General features: G+C 43.4%; 1 protein-coding gene across 4 annotated transcripts in view; it reads right to left on the bottom strand.

Annotated features, from left to right (window-relative positions):
- Positions 1 to 1327: 1327 nt before the first annotated feature.
- The window catches only part of trip10a (thyroid hormone receptor interactor 10a), a 29363-nt gene continuing 10412 nt past the window's right edge, over positions 1328 to 20278 (bottom strand). Inside the window, exons 3-16 of one of the 4 annotated variants that reach the window (XM_060896891.1) lie at positions 16155 to 16211; positions 15730 to 15877; positions 14760 to 14822; positions 14183 to 14287; positions 12767 to 12895; positions 12523 to 12669; positions 11755 to 11943; positions 8135 to 8302; positions 7849 to 7872; positions 6004 to 6113; positions 5636 to 5768; positions 5451 to 5542; positions 3599 to 3732; positions 1328 to 3176 (exon numbers count right to left, since the gene is read on the bottom strand). In XM_060896891.1, the coding sequence (XP_060752874.1) occupies positions 3025 to 3176; positions 3599 to 3732; positions 5451 to 5542; positions 5636 to 5768; positions 6004 to 6113; positions 7849 to 7872; positions 8135 to 8302; positions 11755 to 11943; positions 12523 to 12669; positions 12767 to 12895; positions 14183 to 14287; positions 14760 to 14822; positions 15730 to 15877; positions 16155 to 16211 (1651 nt within the window). In that variant the 3' untranslated portion in view covers positions 1328 to 3024. The remainder of the gene's footprint in view (positions 3177 to 3598; positions 3733 to 5450; positions 5543 to 5635; positions 5769 to 6003; positions 6114 to 7848; positions 7873 to 8134; positions 8303 to 11754; positions 11944 to 12522; positions 12670 to 12766; positions 12896 to 14182; positions 14288 to 14759; positions 14823 to 15729; positions 15878 to 16154; positions 16212 to 20278) is intronic. The other 3 variants (XM_060896892.1, XM_060896893.1, XM_060896894.1) reach the window with 3 other exon arrangements.

Raw genomic sequence — 20278 nt, 5'->3', positions numbered from 1 at the left:
GCGCCCTGCGATGGGTTGGCACTCCATCCAGGGTGTATCCTGCCTTGATGCCCGATGACGCCTGAGATAGGCACAGGCTCCCCGTGACCCGAGGTAGTTTGGATAAGCGGTAGAAGATGAATGAATGAACGCTTCCAAAATAAAAAAAAGTAAAATATTTTCTGCTGATCTAAATGACCATTTAACTTTATCACCAGCAACAGTGGATGTTGTCTTGTTGAGTACTTTTTTCCCTATTTAACAATTTTATTTACTGTTGGTGTTAAGAATAAAATTGTAAATACACAAGTGTTTAGACACAGCTATCTCAATCCTGTTATAAACTCTGGGGAAGTGGTTTGTTCCGGTAGTGGTGGCTCAAGCAGTTAAGGTTCTGGGTTGTTGATTGGCCCCAGAACTGCCAAGCTGCCACTGTTGGGCCCTTCAGCAAGGCTCTTAACCCTCAGGGGATCTGTATCACGGCTGACCCTGTGCTCTGACACCAACCTCCAAAAGTTAGGATGTCTGAAGAAAGACTTTCACAGTGCTGTAATGTATATGTAACAAAATAAAGCTTTCTATTTTATTAATGATAAAGATTCATTATTAAAAGATTCACTATTTTGCTTGGCAGTAGGATCTGGGAACACCGGGTTGCGCCGCAGGAAGACGCCACTGGTTGGAACGCCGCTCCGTAGCAGAACTCCATGCACCTTCGTATTCACACAATCATGGACGCTGGAGCTGAGGTAGCAACGCTTCCTGCTGCACCATCATGCAGGTAGAATGCATCTATTCAGGGAGGTCTATACTGCTCGACTTACCTGAAATAGAAACCAGGTTTCTAGTAATATCTCCATTAGTTTTGTCCTCCATGGGGTTTTTCCTCATTTACCCGAACTAGCTTTAGGTGTTATGGCATTGTGCATGCACGTCCAGTTCTTCAGTAGCATCTCAACCCGTATAATGTGGTTTACTGAAAACTGTTACATGGAGCAACACTGCCACCTGTGGGATAGATGTTTCCCTTAACACCAGCGTCTCTCAGATCTCATCCTGGAGTTCCACCACTCTTGATATTTTGGCTATTCACTCCACCAACGGTGGTGCACCAGGATCAGGTCTGAGGATCACTGTGCCTCAAAGTTTGGCATGTTTTTTGTTTGTTTGTGTGTTTTTTGTTTTTTTTTTACCAGTATAAAGGAGGCAACAGAAAGCCACGTTTCTCTTTTCCACCAGCAGAGAGCGCACATGCGCCACGAGCCCCAATGATCCCAAGTATCACAGCCTGATAGATGAGCTCACAGCCTCAGAGATGTGTATCTTGCCACATATTGGCATTGTGTACTTATGTTAACATCTTTTAATGAAGAACATTACACACGTTGTTAATTGTGCTTGCTCGTTGTAAACATTCTATACCATATAGAATATCTCCCCCCAATAATCAATCGTTTCAGGTGTTCTTTGTCAATATTTCTTATTCATTTTCTTTTAAAAAAAAAAAGAAAAGAAAAAAAAAGAAGGGTGATTTAATTAACAGTATTAAAGGATGTAAAGACTGCCTCATACATAAGGAACAACAAGAGACAAGAAGCTATGGCTGATATATGCATGCATGGTCGTCAACGTCCTGGAAAAACATCTCTTTTTCAAAGCGAATGGTGCCACAACACATCATGTGACCAGTCACATGACCAGCAGTAGGCCTGGAATAGGCAACTCATGCTAGGAACTACAGACTACAGGATGAGGCTTTTCCCTTCCTAAAAGGAAGGCAGACAAAACATTCGAGAAGACATGACAACACGACTATGGAAAATGAGCATGAGATTTGTAAGGTTTTGTTTTGTTCCTTTTATCTACTGCCTACAGAGACGACATGCGACTACACGATAAAATACTTATAAAAATATAAAAAGTATAAAAAAAAAAGCTTTTAAGGCAAAAGTGGTGGTGTAAAATATCTAAAATATTTTGTCTCATACATACATAAATATGGAAGTGTTCAAACATGGCACGTCGTTTTTGTGTTTTCTTTCTGTTATTGTTTTTTTATTTGCACCTTATCTGTTGATAAACTGTGTGATTTTGCACCGTGTGTATGTGTGTTTGTGTATACAGTTACAGCTCGTGCAATTGTGACCACACATACAATAAATTATGATCTTTCAAACATTATCATATTTGTGAAATATGCAGCAATGGTTTGAAAAGAAGCAGTCATTAAACTCTACCTATACCTGTCTATGATGATTGTCGTAACACGTTTGTACTGCGGAGTGTGTAGCGTTTTAACTTTAGGGAAAAAATATATATATAATAATTTTATATATTTCTAAAAACCGAGGTTAAACCAGACTAACTGGTTCATTTGGCTCACTCTCTCCAACATCCGTACACACGTTCGTTCTGTTATAAATGCACGTACAGGCAAGCATTCGCAAAAGGATTTGTTTGGTGCTTGTTGGTCTGTGTTGCTGTCTGTTAAAAGGAACGTTTAAACATGAAGGCCAAGGAACATCAGGCTTTTGATCAAGGACAGCGAGAAGCAAGTGTTATGGTTAATTATTGTCCTCCTCCTGGTAGCACCAGACTGCATTTTCATTCTCTTGCCATTCTCTCCACATACACACTTGGCAAAACGTGTGTTGTTCGTGTACGTCCCGTTCAGCTAAAACACTCAAACATCCTCCCGTGTGGTTTGTCTTTGTTTGATGATGGCAGACAGCTGATGTCTCACAGGCCGAGCGAGACCCGAACAGCATCTTAAGCATATATACGCTCATTGCAGCTCAGGCGTCTAGACGAGTAGAAGAAGAAGGAGGAGGAGGAGGAGGAGGAGGAGGAGAACAGGGAGAGGGGGGGTGAACACAAAGGTTAACAACGTTCTCATGCTGTTTTTGGCTGACCTGACGCGAATGCGTCAGATGCATGGCATGTTTCTATCTCTCGCTTTTTCTCTTTCTCTGCAATGTTTTGAGCCAAACGATATGCTGTGATGATAGGGAGTTGCTCCTCGTGTCAGGGACAGAACCGTCTGGGTCACTTGTTGAGTGTGATGTTGGCGTAGGAGGTAGGGATGTAGCCTTCGTCGCCGTTGTTCCGCCTCACTCGTGTCCATCCGTCGCCTTTGTCCTCCTCCACTACGGCCAACACCTCGCCTTCCTGCATGGAGATCGTGCCCTCGCTGGAGCCTGAATAAAGAAATGAAAAACAAAAACATCCAAGCTGTTGATTTTTTTTTACTAAAAAAAATTAGCAAAAGTATTAAATGATGATTAAAGAACCAGAAAAATGCGGTTAGGTGAGCTATGAGTTACTTTACAAAAACACAAGCTGCATTAAATCTCTTCTTGTAGAAATGCGACGATAAATAAAGAATTAATAAATGTTTATTGTGGCTTTTTTCCTGTAAACACCTAGGCATTAGTGATGCTTTAACTTGGACGCAAGCTGGCACCAAGCTTCTCCTCTCTACACTGCAATTTTTACCACCTCTAATAAACTGCTGAAGTAAATTACTGTTATTCCCTGGACAGATATAAAAACATGCATGTGACAGCTCAGCATTTTTGCGTTGCTCTCCTACAGCGGTGTTTAACCGTTTTCTTTGTACCTGGGAAGTTGTACAGAGCTGTGCATTGGCCGATAGGAGCAGAGAGCTCCTCTTCCTCGAAATCATCATCAAACTCGGCGTAGATGGCCTGAGAGGGGTCGGGGGTACTCTCGTCTGATTGGGCTCCATCAGGACTGTTGGGAGAGACGCAGGTTAAGTGTGTGACAGCTGCACAAATGAGTTACTGATCTGCATAATGGACATCATCAATGTTGAGAACTAATACATAATAATGTGGCATCTCGAACTTTGCACCTTAAATGTTCTAGACAATTTGTTTTCAGTCGGTGACACTGCAGTATGGTGTGGTTGGTGTGGTTCTTGGTGTGGTCGAGTCAGAACATATAGGCATATAGAATATAGGCGAAGTGTTCTCTTTCCACGTCCAAAAGAAAGAGTTTCGACTCTGAATCAACTCTGCCGCAGGAACTGAAACAAACATGGTGTTTTTTGGGTTGCGTTTTTTCTGCCGGTGCGAGCCGTTAAACGGAGGAGCAAACTGTGCCAAAGGACAGAGCTGTAGACCTGCAGAAATGCTACGTGGAAATCTGGAAACTGGTACCGGTGAACACGAGGAGAAAATAAGCACCGGATGCAACACACACAATTCTTTGGTCATTTCACTGTACATTTTCTAACCATTTTTTTAACCCTGTACATTCCTTAGCCAATGTTATTTTAGGTTATGGATCATTTAAGCATCAGCAGTGTGAAAAGTAAGTAGAAAATGAACCAAAACAATCGATTTCACACCAACATGGATGCAGTAAACAAGCTATCATGTGTCAAAGCAATGTAGCCTGTGTAGTCCTGACCCGGAGGTGACTGGCTGCTCTTGAGCCGCTTCATGGGTTAATAATTAATTGGGGGATTTTTACGACTTTAAATCTGACCCCTACTGTATTTACAAGCGGTTTCTATCCAACTGATCCAAAGACATAGGTGTATTTCTTTCCCCAATATGTGCATTGTGCTCAAGCACAATATGTAGAACAATTAAAGGTCACAGTTTCAGAGTATATGTGGATTAAAGGTGCGGTGCACGATGTTTGAAAAATGCTTCAAAAAACCGAGTCGGGCCGACAAACAAAACAAACGTGTAGCCAATGAGCAGAAAGGGGCGTGTCTTGTCAATATGCGATGGGGAGAGTGTTCAGTGCGCATGTCTGACATTAGCAGAAAGCGACTGAAACATTGACATGGCGGATACCTGCCGTTACCTCTGCCTCGGGTTCTAGGTGTTGAACGTCGTCTTCCGCGTGAAACGGAGCTAAACCTTTCACGGTACAACACACAGTACTACAAAAACACGTGTATTACCATAGTGTTACTCATTGTGTTCATTTATTGATAAAAATATCCCCTCGGCCAGCCGCCCCAGCAGGTTCCGCCATAATAGTTGCCTGGGTTACGTATGGATGTTTGGGGCATAGCTATCAAAACAGGGGTAACACATATTTGGGTTAGGGGTGTGTTTGTTTTGGTGATTTCAAATGTCAACATTGGCTTTCAAACATCATGCACCCCACCTTTAAAGAAAGTTAGAAGACATCATAAGCAGCTGAAAATCAGATGATGACAGAAATATCAATGACCATTAAATGCACGCTGTTTATCCAGGGTTTATTTTCCATGCACCATCATGACCACATGAAGTATTTTAATCGCAGTGTTTCATTGTTTCACATTTCATGGACTCCAGCCAACTCCTAAGCCAACGGCATACTACTATATCTTTGTTCTAAACCAAATGTGGGTTGAAGATAAGGTTATCTTGAGTGTGTTTGTGTGTGTGTGCGTGTGTGTGCGTGTGTGTGTGTTCTCTGGAGCTTGTCTGGGTGATAACACTGACCTGTATGCATTGTGGCCACCGTTGTTGTTAAGGGAGTGAGTGGAGTAACGAAGAGTCACGTCTCCTCGTCCCCCAGCTCCTGCGAGCCATGACTACGATAAGAAAACACAACAATAAAGAATAAAGTGTAAGTGAGTCGTTTAAGTCGGTGTGTGTGTGTGCGTGTGTACGTTATGTTCCGGTACCTCATATTTGTTAAGTTCCCCTCTGAGCTTTTCAATGTTGTGGGTTGTCTGGGTGATTTGCGGTGCCAGACTAGCAGGATCACCCATCTGGGGATTTTTCTCATAAACGTCTTTCATCTTCCCCAGAGCCTCACTGCACAAAAATCAACAGGGATGAGGAGATATAAAACAAAACACAAATAGAGAGACACGGCCGATCTGACAGATGTCTCGCTTTCGACTTTTTCGCCACTGAATCTTTACCAAACTCTGAGCACTGTAACACACGCCAGACCCCGATAAACCTGGGAGAGGTGGGCTCGACTAGTGCGCTGCGGCTAGTTGTCATAGCAATGGTTGCCGGGGAGACTGTGCGCCACACTGCTCACCTTTGGTCTAGTTCCTTCTGCAGCTCCTTGTTGATGTCATCGATCTTCTGTTGCAGTCGTTTCCTCCTCTGCTCTGGAGGAAGATGACCGAAATCCTCTGTGGCAGCCGGCTGAAGAGATCGAGACGAGATAGTGTAACCCGCACAGCGCAGAAGGGGAAAAATGAAAAAATAACCCTTACACACACTCTCTCTCTCTCACACACACACACACACACGGTGACCCATCACACAACCTTAAATAAAGACCTGACAGCAGAGTAAACCGCCGAGCAAGCAAATTCACCCGTCCGTTTAAAGAGCGCAGAAGCAGGAAACAGTTTTTGCCCCAAGTGAACTCATCATCCTCAATTATCTGGATAAACAGTAATCTGCATTAATAATTAATCTCTTAATTACTGTAGGCTTTTTCCCCAACAAGCTTCTGCATTTGAAAAGACAATAACAAGAGACAAATATGCTGATTTAACTATTGGAACTGGGGCTTTTGCTACCACAGCTTTAAATACAATCTTGGGTGTGAATGTTTGGAGAAGAGTAAATCACCCTTTCCTGTTTGTCCAAGCAACGTCTGGCATTTGTTCTAAAATATTCTCCCCAAACTATGATGGGCTTGATGAGTGATAAAGACTACAGGACCTACATTTGTTGTGAAAAAAGCTTTTTAGGAAGACCTTTACAAAAAAAAAAAAGTAAAACAAAAGATAAGTGTCCTATTAATTTACATATTAAAAAAAAAAAAAAAAAAAAAAAAAAAAAAAAAAAAAAAGGTAAATGCGGAAGTATACAGCAAAGTGTTTTAATCTCTAAACCAGGGGAGGAAAAAACTCTTTGCTGTGACGCGTTTGGTTTCAAAATAATACGCTTTACAAAAAAAAAAAAAAAATACAAATTTAATTCCAAAGCTGTTATATAATATATTAGCAACAAAGGCATTTATATAGACCTGCAGCCAGAGCTAGTGTCAGAGCTGCTGTAATGAATCGATACTCCATGGATGGGATTAGAGAAGGTATAACTCTGTATAAGCAGAGTTATAACAGGGTGGAGGGTCATTTATAAAGGTAAAGGATGGCCGTACGATTACGTTAAAGATTTAACATCGATATCGGTTTCATAAAAAGATGAAGCAAATGTTCTAAACGAAAGTTATTTAAAGTCCCTTGCTTGTTTCTTCCTCATGTTCTCTAAATGGTATGCAATCTCTTTGTACTCATCTGTATTCAGCTTCCTTAATCAGGAATAAATTGCTTCCCCATATAATGAGTGTTTGCTTTGTGTTATCTTTAGTGTGTTTTCTTTTCATTCGTGTTGTGAAAAACAAATTTTTCACGCAAACACGACATCAGATAAAGGATAACTTACATCTAGGTGATAATTAAACCAAGCTGGCAAAGTTCAACATGCAACATAATACTGACTTCTTGTGGCTTAAGCGATTAATAGAAGTTGTGTGAAGAAGCTGTGAAACCAACGGTCTTTCCAAAAGGGTGGCCTTTTCACAGTGCACCATCGTAACGGATTTCATCGCGGTTTTTAACGGACATGTGATTTTTCTGAAGGACCTTCTGAACAGCGTAAAATCAGATCACGATGATGCACTATAAATAAACCCATACGCCTGAAAAAGCTTCAGTGTCTGCCCCACTTCATGGCCGCCTATGCAACAGTTTCACGAGTGACTGGAGTGACCCAGCTACTAATAATAATTAACCGCATCATGTGCATGATGCATAGGTGGCCATCTGGAAAATCTGTTTAACTTGCCCGTGTTATTTTTTTTCCAAAAGCAGAGATGATGCGTATTATACAACAACCCACACCACACCACACTGATGTTTATTACCGTGATCCTCTCCAGGGTAAACTTCTAAAAAAATAAATAAATAAATAAATAAATAAAAAAAGACAAGACAGGCAGGCAGTATGTCCATGAGTACAGTCACACAACAGACAAGTTTCTTCAGTGGCCTTACAACGTTCTGAATGTTCTCACCTCCAAATCATGAGAGGATAGGGGAAATATAACAAGGCTCAAAAGTGTACTTCACTGACCACTCGCTGGATATGACCATTACTCTGGCTAATAATCGCCACACAGTCTCTCCTGAGCTCTGTCCGTTCTCACTCACCGTTTTGCGTAGGGTCCGGAAGGACGAGATTCGTGGCTTGACTGTCTTATTGATCTCCTTCAAACAGTAGGACAGGGGATCCCGGGCAAACTTGGGGGAAGGGGGTCCGTTAGCAGGTGTGGGGACAGGGGGTGTGGAGAAGGGCGTGGTGAGCGGGGAGGAGGAAGGCTGGGAAAGGGCACGGCAGGAAGAGGTGGATGGGGCCAACACCAGGAAAGCAACCCACGGAAAAGTGGCAGGAGGTGGTGAGGAGAGGGAAAGGGAGACAAACACACACAAATGACAAGGGAAGAAGAAAGACACCATCAAACACCATAAGCAACATCACAGAGCAAGGGACAAGAGGCAGAATGAGAGCTACCCACTGTGTCACCCACTACAATGCAGTCCCAAACTAACCTTCACACTCAATACCCTACAACACTAAAGCCCCTAAGCCTAACACTAAATACCCAACACCTAACCCTAATTCCCAACCGCTTAAAAATAAAGCCCCTAAGCCTAACACTAATACCCAACACCCAACTCTAATTCCCTACTGCTTAACAATAAAGACCCTCACCCAACAATAAATACACAACACCCAACAGCCCAACCATAAAGACCCTTAACCCAACACTAAATACCCAACACCCAACCCTAATTCCCAACCGCTTAACAATAAAGCCCCTCAACCCAACAATAAATACACAACACCCAACTGTCCAACAATAAAGCACCTCAACCAAACACCAAATACCCAACACCCAACTCTAATTCATGACCACCCAAAAATAAAGCCCCTCAACCCAACACTAAAGCCCCACAGCCTACCGGTAAAAACCAACATTAAAGTTTAACTCTATTACCCAGCATCCCCACAAAAAACCAATACAACCCAACAATAAAGCCTAACCCTCAAGTCCACAGTCCAAAATTAAAGACCCACAGACCAGCGTTAACACCCAACCACCATTAATTCAGCCTTAATTCAGACCCAGCTGCCCATTATTAAAACCAAGCTATTCAACATTAAAGCCTCTCTATCAAACCCCATAGCACAACAGTACAACCCCACAACATATCACTAAAGCCCAAAAAGAAAACCATAAAACCTGTTCCAAAGTAAATGCCCCAATCCCGAAGCTCAATAATGCAACATCAGCAGGAAGGAACAAAGTGTGGCTTCACTAGCTAGGCCTCACTGTTCTTTAAACCATGGACGACCGTCAATGGAAAACAGCTGTTATTTATTATTTCCATGTCTGCATCTATACTCCGTTAGGATTCAAAGAAAAGCTTTACAGCGCATATTCATCAACAGGAGCCTACAGACAATGCCTGGTTTCTGATACCAAGCTGTTTCTTGACAAACTGTACTGATTTCTGCAGGTCTTTACTATGATGTTTGGCTTTAAAGAACTGTCAGCTATCACTCACTGAACGATGAACAGCTTCCTTCACAGGGTATAAAAATGAAACCACAAAAGCTTGATCATTTGTTCCACAAGAATAATGTGACCAAACAGGGAACAAATGGATAAGGAAGTATTACGTAATGGGTCCGTCTGCAGGCTTTGATTCTTGTATAGGTCAGCAATTGTATGTGCAAATAACATACAGAGCTTTAGCTTATCTTTAGTAATCCTGGATCTTTTAACGCCACTAAACGCAGGGCTTGGTTTCAGGAGGATTGCACTAACAGAGCCACACTTTGCCCTTTATTCTCGCTTGTAATAATCACATGGACAACATGCAACATTGCAATGGAATGACCAACAGCACAACACATGCATCCTCACCATTTTGAGTCATACACACAGCAAAAAAAATAAAAACTGTCCGAAACCATAAAATGGTATCACACGGAAGCAGCTTTACTGTGTCTCTGACTCTGTGGCCTAATAACCCTGGCCATAACCCTGAGAGCTAAACGTTTGATAATGTTTAACTAAATAATTGAACTTTTTAATGAGTGCTACAGCACATCTAAGAGCGTTTCCACACGTGTGTCCAGGGAACTGATCCCTAGTGCTTTTGTAAAGGACAGTCTGGGGATTGTGCCAATGGACCTGTGGTTGGGTCAGTATTAGGTGTGGAAGCTATCTGCTTTTAAAAATTAATTAAATAAATAAATAAAAGGTACACGTGCGATTATGAGCCCGTCCTAAAAACGAGCCCCGGATCTGTCCTTGGTGTGGACTCAAGTATTCAGTGTGAAAACGCTCTAAAATTATATCTGGTTAAACTGACTGATAAATATAACCTGCTCCTCTAAAAACAGCTCCTGTGGACCTGTCAGAGGACGGAGGGGACCCTTTAACGGACTGATAAATCCTGTTCTGGTGTGTGGAAGGAGTTTTACGGTGCTTTTGAGACTCAGCTGTGTTAATGATTAGATTACGAGTAGCTGCATGAGACAGATACACAAGCTGACCAGACAGAAGCAAGCAGGAACAGAAGACAGGTAGAACAGCCAACATGTGCATGCAGGTAAGAGCAAAAAGTGTAAGTAGAGAATTAAGCCATGTGGGAGAAGACTCTGTGATTGTAAAGTAACGAGATCAAACTGTAATGATTCTCAATGGGTCACATCCGGACCAGGCCAAATGAAGAGAACGAGGTTCCGATACTGACCTTCCGGTACAGGAGACAGAGAGCACTGTGCTGTGTTGTGTTTGCAGGGAAACGCCTGTCACGTGGCTGCAAGAAGATGAATGTGCTCCCTGTTGCTGCCCCACAGACTCATTCTCATGGGATTTCATACCCACGCTAACTAAATTAACCAGATGCCAATGCAATCTTCCCTAATACATGACATTTCAGAAAGGTATGGTGGTAGTTGCTTTCAGCATCGCTAAACTCCTGTCAAGTGCAAAACAAATGAGCTCAGAGCCAGAGAGCGCCATGCAAAAGAGGGGTGTTGGCTAAGAATGTGCACGTGCCTGTGCGAATGCGCGTGTGATTCGTGTTTGTTTAAAATAAAAATAAAAAATGCAAGAGTGACAGATTTCAAGTTCTCAGAAAACCATGCAAAGTGGATGGAGACAATTGCTTCTGAACATGACGGCCAACCACATTATGCAAAATTCAGATACTGACGTCAGCGTTCGATTCTCTACTTCATTAAACAGAGAAACCTTTTTCACCAGTCTGTCATATTCCCTTATAAGTATTCAGGTATCATACAGATCATATATATATATATTTCACAATTAGAACAGATTTTAACTACAAAATACGGCCCGTAATTCACCTTTAAAGATAAGAGCGTGTTTGGGGTGACATCATACTGTAGGAAGCATTAGGTGCAATGTCATGCAGATGTGCACAGGCTTAACAGGAAATTTAGTTGGTTAGATATGTACTGTCTAGATAAAAATTGTTAGCCAGGTTTTATACCGTACTCAATAAAGAAACTATTATAGGGGTTAAAAATCATTAACAGTTTTTATTTAGCTCATATAAGAAATATTTCGGCTTTCTGTTTTTTTTTTATTGTCAGGATGCATTTTTTGGCTCTGGTGCCCTGACTGGCAATATTGGCTGCTGGTGTTGCAAACATATGAAGGGAAAAAGTACATGACGGTGGATAAATGTTCACCGATCGATCTCACTCAGATCTGTGGAGGTGAGCTTACCTTGCTCTTCTTGCTGAACAGCCAGAAAGGTTTGCTCTTGTTTTTGCCCAGCAGATCCAGCGGGCCTTTGGGTGTGCCCAGGCTGCTGTCAGATGAGGCCCGGTTGATACCCTGGCTGTAGTCTTCAAACTCCAGATCGCCGGGGCGCTCAAAACCTGATTTGTGCTGCTCTATGAGAACCAAGGAGTCCTGGAATCACAGCGATATTTCACCAATGAGCTGCATTAGATGGAAGGACTACAATCTATTAGAGTAGTAAATCTACAGGACAATTTCTGCAACAATTTATAATATATGAATATTTTCCTCTATTTGCCACTGGACCTACTACATGTGAGCACTGACATTTACTGAGAAAAAGCATGACGTGATAACTATTCATCCTTCAAACAAAATTGTCATCTATTGAAGGAGGTGATGTAAAGATTAGCATAGTGACAAAGGGAGAAAAAAAAAAAAAAACAACAGGAGGAGGAAATGCCTAAAAGCCGACGAAGAGGAAGAGGAACAGGAAAATTTCTTTATCGAATAAACGACAACCAGTATAGGACATGGTTGTTAAGCAAATCATAAGTATATTGGTTTGGATGGTTGTCAAAGTCTGTGTAATAGCATTTGTAGGCTGCAGGTTAGAATGATTTAAGATTAGAGGTAAAGTTGTGCTGATTACTAAACTATGTGAAATGTTCTGGTTGGCGTTTATGTATCAGGCAGATGGGGTGTGAAAGAGGAGAAACACAGGTAGGAGACCCTGAACTGAACACTTACATTTTTCTCATTAACACTGGTGCCAGCTCTGGTGATGCCCTCCAGGCACTTCCCGATGATGGGCATGACTTGCCTTTCCGTATCAGCAAACAGGATGTAGGATTGAGATAGCTTCCGCACACGCCTCTCATCCATGTCCTGCAGCTTCTACACACACACACACACACACACACACAATGTCAGGGGTGTTTTAAATAGAAATTGTCAGGTTTGTAAAACACACACAGGATGTAATATTGCTTACATTGAAGCTCTGTGGCATGTCAGTGAAGTAGAACTGGTTCTGCTCCTTGTTGTATTTCTGCAGCTGGGCAGCGTAGTCGTTCTTACACTCTTCTGCGATTTGTGCACGCATATGAGCCTGCAGTTTAGCCTACGCGCGCACACACACACACACACACACACACACAGAGTCTGGTTAGTGTAAAACGGGTGATCAAACATGCTCCTTGAAGTCTACAGCTATAAAAATTTCCGTTTCTACAGTAACCTAAGGGTGTGTGTGTGTGCGCAAATTTGACATTTTATATTCTGCTCCTGTTCATTTTCAAAAAAAAAAAAAAATGTGCAGAAATTGTGGCTTTACAAGTGGCCAGGATCAGACACGTTGAGCTGGTTTCAATTTAGGCAAATCACAAACAGAAGCTGTGTAACACTGACCAATCAGATCATTAGAAGCCAGCTGCAGTAGACGGAACTAGGTGGTGGTGATGGTGGTCATTCATAACCCAGGATGTTAAGTCACTTAGAAAATCTCTAAGTTCCAGAAGGCCCACAGGAAGTACCTCTGGAATTGCAGTGTGATCTTACCATAATACGAAACATGAGCTGCTACCACACACAGAGGCTTCTGAGAACAGTGATCAGAAACTGCTCGAAATTTAGTTAGTCGTCAGAGGCCATATGACCTGTAGTGCTATATCGTGGGAGACTAAAAAAACCCTGCATTCAGAATCGAAGGGTCTACATTTTTACCATATCTCTGTTCCAGAGGGAACTTTCTGTTTGACATGAACTCGGCCCGTAGCCACAAAACCCCTGGCGGCCGACGGCAAAACGGAAGTGTCCACAGTGTCACTAGTACCCACTGTTCTAACAAGAGTCCCACTGGAAGCCCTTGTCCATCACAGGCGAGATAAAATGTGTCCCTTTAGTGATATGAGGGTGTTTTTTTTTTTTTAAATGGGTGAATGGGGCAATCAGAGGCTTGCTGGGTGTTTATGACTTACAGACACAGAGGATCACTGTTTAATAAACAAGATAAGCAAGATAACGGGGGGGAAACCCAACTCAAAGGTGTGAAAATGACTGAAGTCACTGAAGCCAGGGAAACAAAGCTGAAAAGAAAATCTCATTATGTCTGTCGTGGTGGTGAGGAGGATTAAAACAAAAACACACCTGATCCAGTTAATCAAGGTCTTGAGGAGCATCTGAATAGTTAATAGAGGTGTGTTTTACTAAAGCCTGCAGGACGGTACATCTCTAGGAACTGGGTTGGGCACCAGACCAAAGTAAATAATTGAAAGAGTTAATAGTGAGACAGAAAAATGGAGCACTGAGAAATGGGGTTGGGCAGCCATGATGTAGTGAGAAAAATATGTACACATTAAAAGAAGGCCAGTAAGACAGAACATTCGGCTGTAAGGTAATACGGAAATACCTTTTCCACATCTGCTTTTGTAGCGTTGATGTCCTGATCTGTTTTTTCTGCATACTGTGCCGCCTTTTCCGCCTCCTTCCACTCCCTTTCAAAGCGTTTTTTACTCTATAACACACACACACGCACACACACCCACACACACGCACACACACGCACACGCACGCACACGCACGCACACGCACACACACGCACACACACGCACGCACGCACGCACACGCACGCACACACACGCACGCACGCACACACACACACACACGCACAATATTAGCCAGCACTTTACAGAAGGAAAGTCTCACCTGACTAAACATTGTGAGGATGAGGTAAACAACAACCTCTCTTTCACTCATTCAACACTCTCTCTTTATCTGACTTACACACACCAGCCTGTTGCGAGCACACCATACATACAGCAATACAAAAGCACGTGTAAACAAATGTGCACTTTCTGCACGGGCAGTCATTTGCAAAGCAGAGTCAAAGCGGGCAGCCAGGCTTACTCTTACACACACACCCACACACACACACACACAGTCTGCCGTGTTGTCACTCATCCATAAATAAAGGCATGTGAACTTACACTGTCGAGCTGCTTGTAGGTGATCTCTAACGCCTGCTGAGCTTTTTTGGCATCAGACAGATGCTGAAAATTGTAACAGAAAGGAAAAGTGTTAAGACACACAGACGCAGACATCTGTCTAGACATTACTCTGGTTTGGCAACAAAACTACCACAAACCGACTGGACTAAAATTTGCCTGCTTTAAATATGGATGATGATACGGAAGACGTCAGTGTTGTATTTGTGTGTCCTTATACAAATTGTAATAATATTTCAAGGTCCAAAACAAAACAAACAAAAAAAACTACATATGAGATCTTTAAACTTAAATCAGGATTAAAAGCACATTTCTGAAATGCGTCACTAAGTCAGAGTTATTGGTCATGTATTTTAAAGGGAATGTGGAAGTCCTAGTCATATATCCAGAGGACAGAAAATGGCCGGAGTTTCCTTTGAGTCATCTGATGTTAACAAGGGAATGTGAAACTTCAAGCTATGAGCATCCTTCATGCTTCGCTCTTCCAAACCACTGCTGCCTTTATTTTTAGCATGGCCCAGTTCTCTATCTCTCTCACCCATATACCCCCCCCTCCCCCCGCTCTCACACACTCTCTCAGTATCAGACGAACTCCATCACTCTCTCACTATCTGACCATCTAACTCACTCGCTTGCTCACTCACTCTCTCTTGCTTACACCCTCTCACGCCTCCTCTCACTCTCTCAGTTGCTCTCTCTTTCACGCTGACTCACTTTTGTCTTTCTTCCTCAACCCTTACCCCCTCTCTCTCTCACGCTCTCACTTTCACACCCTCTCTCTCTGTCACTCACGTGCCCTTCTCTCACCCCTTCTCACCCCATCGCCCCCTTCTCTCACCCCATCGCCCCTTCTCTCACCCCATCGCCCCTTCTCTCACCCCATCGCCCCTTCTCTCACTCCATCGCCCCCTCTCCCTTGCTCCCGCTCTCTCGATCACACTCCTTCCCTCACCGCCTTGCGCTCCAGTTTGAGCTCCTGCAGGTATTTGGTGAGCTCGATGCAGATGTTCATCATCATGTTCTCGGCGATTAGCTCCCTCTGTCCTGCGTAGTCATTCATCTCATTCAGAATGTCCAGGAAAGCTTGGTGGTTTGAAAATCTAGAACAACAAAAGAAACGTGAGCCAAAGACAAATGACTGCCAAGTCAGATTGCATCTCGGGTCTGAAATTAATGCCTTTATTTGCAAATTCCTTATTGTTTCATAGAGCAGGGCTATAAAGGGCTCGATAGAGTAAGAGACGTTTCAGACCCCTCAGGCCCTTCTGCTCGTTCTCTCCTAACCCAAACTGAACCGGTATTCCCAAACCAGTTATGACAGGCCTCAATTTGTTTTGCCAAATGATTATTTATTTTATAAACCATGCCAGAATGTACCTGCATTCCTGCTCCTCCTTGCTACCTCGTTTGGGGCTGTACTTCTTTGTTAGGTTCCTGTAAAAATGAAGAACAAAATTATTACGACCGATAGACTTTCATTTCTAATCAAAAGCAGAACCTTTATTAATAATAAAATAATCACACCGCAATCTTGGCACCGCATGAATGCCTTCGTTAGCCGATGTTTGTTTTCACAGCAAAGCCGGGCACGCCTGTTCTGTGTGCCATAAAACCGAGTTTGCTTTGATTTTATTTACTGGAAAATTAATTACCAGTAATTTGGCAGCTCGCTGAAAATGAAAAGTTTTCAGAGAATTGCTCGGCTGTGATTTAATTAAAAGTGACGAACCTAGACTTCGCCACCTCGCTCGAGCGTCAGCATTAATTCCTTGATTGTGTCGGCGTATATATATTGGTCCTGTCACTCTTTCACACTCTAATGCGTTTTCCTCGCCGAAAGCACAAACTATTCATTCAGCAATATCCAAATCGTCTTTATTAAACTAGAGTTTTCCAGTCCTCATAGAGCAAAACCATACAATGTCAGTCATGGCAATCAATATTAAACCATCTGAAGGTCAGTGATTTGGACAGAGGACAGCTGAAGACAGTTTATGAAGGTCTAGAAGTGTTCTAAGCTTCAGCACCTAAAAGCTAGTTCAGGAAGAGGAGCTTTCGCAATGATCAGATGTAACTGACGAGCAAGTAGATTTGCCTCATGGCAATGATTAGTCGTTAATGGTTTAACCTTCATCCTGCATTTAAACTACATATCTCATAGCGTAACTTATCTGGCTCATCGCTGAAACTCCTCATGAAGCTGGTTGAGAAGATGCCAAGCTTAGAGTTAGAAGAAGAAGAAGCCTTTATTCGTCACATAAACCTTACAGCACAGTGAAATTCTTTCTTCGCATATCCCAAATAATTTTTTGGAGGTTGGGTTCGGAGCACAGGGTTAGCTATGTTGGAGAACCACTGGAGCAGGGAGCTTTAAGGGCCTTGCTTAAGGGCCCAACCGTGTCAGCTTGGCTGTGCTGGGGCTTGAACCCTGAACCTCCAATCATCAACCCATAGCCTTAACCGCATGAACCATCACTGCCCAGGGTCAGGGTCAGGGTCAGAGTGTGCAAAACTTCATCACAAACAGTGTTAAGAATTTAAAATCTAAGAATTGTTAAATTTTGTTTTCTTTTTTGCTTACAGTATAACTCCAGTATGAAATAACCTACTCCAGACAGTGTGCTTATACAGAAACACTGCACTGCACAGGGTAGAAGCACTCGGCCTACGCGTTGTTTCCTGTGCTCCTGTGTTGTCCCTTTAAAAGCACTGAGACTCTAACTAAGCAAAAAAAATCCTCACTACATCAACAATTATAGGTTTTACTTTGTTAAACAGCACAACTTTAAAATCTGTTTATTATTAATCTTGGATCATGTGAAGTGTCTGTCGTCTGGCGATTGATGTAAACAGCCTGAATAACGACATGTCTGAGCTAATTAAAGAGGATAAAGTTCAGTACAGAAGACACAAACTGTACCTGTGCTGTAATTAAGCCAATTAGTTGAAGACCAAGACATTTTAGAAAGATTCCTTGCTTTTATGAAAGATCACGGGAGGTGTTTAAAAAATCAGAAATATTCATTCATTCATCTTCTACCGCTTATCCGAACTACCTCGGGTCATGGGGAGCCTGTGCCTATCTCAGGCGTCATCGGGCATCAAGGCAGGATACACCCTGGACGGAGTGCCAACCCATCGCAGGGCACACACACACACACTCTCATTCACTCACGCACTCACACACTAGGGACAATTTTCCAGAGATGCCAATCAACCTACCATGCATGTCTTTGGACCGGGGGAGGAAACCGGAGTACCCGGAGGAAACCCCCGAGGCACGGGGAGAACATGCAAACTCCACACACACAAGGTGGAGGCGGGAATCGAACCCCGACCCTGGAGGTGTGAGGCGAACGTGCTAACCACTAAGCCACCGTGCCCCCAAATCAGAAATATTACACCATAGAATTGAATCACAGTGTTCGAGAGGCAGCACAGCGACACCTCACTGCTCCACTGGGTTTCTGTCTGCTGGAGTTTTACATGTTCTCCCATGTGTCCGTGTGGGTTTCCACAGGGGTCTCTGGTTTCCTCTTTATCTTCCAAAGAACAGGCCAGTAGATGGAATGGTAAAGCTAAATTGTGCCTGTGAGTGAATGCGTGTGTGTGTGTGTGTGTGTGTGTGTGTGTGTGTCAGGAAGCGTTTCTGTCTCACACCCAGTGTTCCTGGAATAGGTTCCAGATCCACTGCCATCTGACCAGGATAAAGTGTTTACTGGAGTCAGAGGAACCTGTCCCTGAAGTGCTGGACGTCAGGTGGGAACACACACCGCTGTACTGACCGTATTCTAAATATTTAACCCAAAATTCTAAATCACAGAGCCTGCGAGCGAGTAAATGATCTATAGTTCTGGCAGAATGTCCATATAATTGAAGACAAATGGTTTTAAAACTGAGCTGTTTTTACAGATGATGGTTTAATCCTCGACAATGCGAAGCTTTCTGTAAGAAGCGGCTTTGAGGACACTTTAACGTCAGTGTTTTGTAAGAATCTTGTAATGATGTTAACAGGAACAAGAGTTTAATCTGTTCAGTTTATCAACGATTTTTATTTATTAACTACAAGAAAGAAAGAGAGAGAGAGTAAGGGAGAGTGTGTGTGAGTGTGAGTGAGTGAGGGAGTGCGAGCGAAAATCATTTACACACACGTACAGGCGCACACACACGTACACACACACACACACACACACACGTACACACGTACACACACATGCCATCTTTTTCCCAGAAACAATGTCCTCCAAGCTCTGTTTATATTGTACTGAAGAGTGCTAAGACCGTAAAAAAGTTCCTTTCACTCTTCTTTTACTTTCCTCCACCACATCCGCCCTGTCATGTGGCAGTCTGCTCCCGCTTCCTCTGTTCGGTACAGAGACCCGGGGGACAGGAAGAGCCACGTGAAGGAGCAAAGCGATAGAGGCCCTTCAGCAGAAGGAGAGAAAAAAGAGAACGCAATGAGGAACAGAGCAGTAGCAAGAGAGAGAAAATGAGAGACTGGAAGTGCTGGAGAAATATGACTAGAGTGAGAGAGAGAGTGAGAGAGAGTGAGAGAGAGAGAGAGAGAGAGAGAGAGAGAGAGAGAGAGAGAGAGAGAGAGAGAGAGAGAGAGAGAGAGAGAGAGAGAGAGAGAGAGAGAGAGAGAGAGAGAGAGAGAGAGAGAGAGAGAGCAATATGGGATTAGAGACAGAAAGAAAGCAAGAAATTGAATTGAAACAGAGTCTGTAAGTAGAGGAAAGATATAACAATAAAGACTGAGAGTGAGAGATAGAAATAAAAAGAGAGAGAGTGCGAGAGAGAGAGAGAGAGAGAGAGAGAGAGAGAGAGAGAGAGAGAGAGAGAGAGAGAGAGAGAGAGAGAGAGAGAGGGGAAGTGACATAGAGAGAGTGTGATTGGGACAAGGCCAAATCCTGCCTCTCCAGGGACAAGTTCTGTTCTGCTCCCAGTCAGTCATGAAGCCACGTCAATTACATAATCATCTAATACTGTTCCTCTCTCACACACACGCACTCACACACACACACTCGCACGCACTCTCACACACACACTCACTCGCTCTCTCACACACACACACACTCACTCGCTCTCTCACACACACACACACTCGCACTCTCACACACACACACATACTCGCACGCACTCTCACACACTCGCACCCACTCACACACACACTCGCACGCACTCACACACACACACACACTCGCACGTACTCACACACACACACTCGCACGCACTCTCACACACACACACTCGCACGCACTCACACACGCACTCGCACGCACTCGCACGCACACACACACTCGCACGCACTCTCACACACACACACTCGCGCACACTCGCACGCACTTGCGCGCACGCACTCGCACGCACACTCGCACACTCTCACGCACACTCTCACGCACACGCACGCACTTTCACACACGCACACTCTCACACTCGCACGCACTTGCACGCACACTCGCACGCACGAACTCGCACGCACGCACTCGCACGCACGCACT

This window comes from Tachysurus vachellii, chromosome 21 (genome assembly GCF_030014155.1).
Source record: "Tachysurus vachellii isolate PV-2020 chromosome 21, HZAU_Pvac_v1, whole genome shotgun sequence".
NCBI classification, from domain to species: domain Eukaryota; kingdom Metazoa; phylum Chordata; class Actinopteri; order Siluriformes; family Bagridae; genus Tachysurus; species Tachysurus vachellii.
The sequence above is the reverse complement of the archived record's forward strand: the minus strand, read 5'-3'. Positions and strand labels throughout refer to the sequence as shown.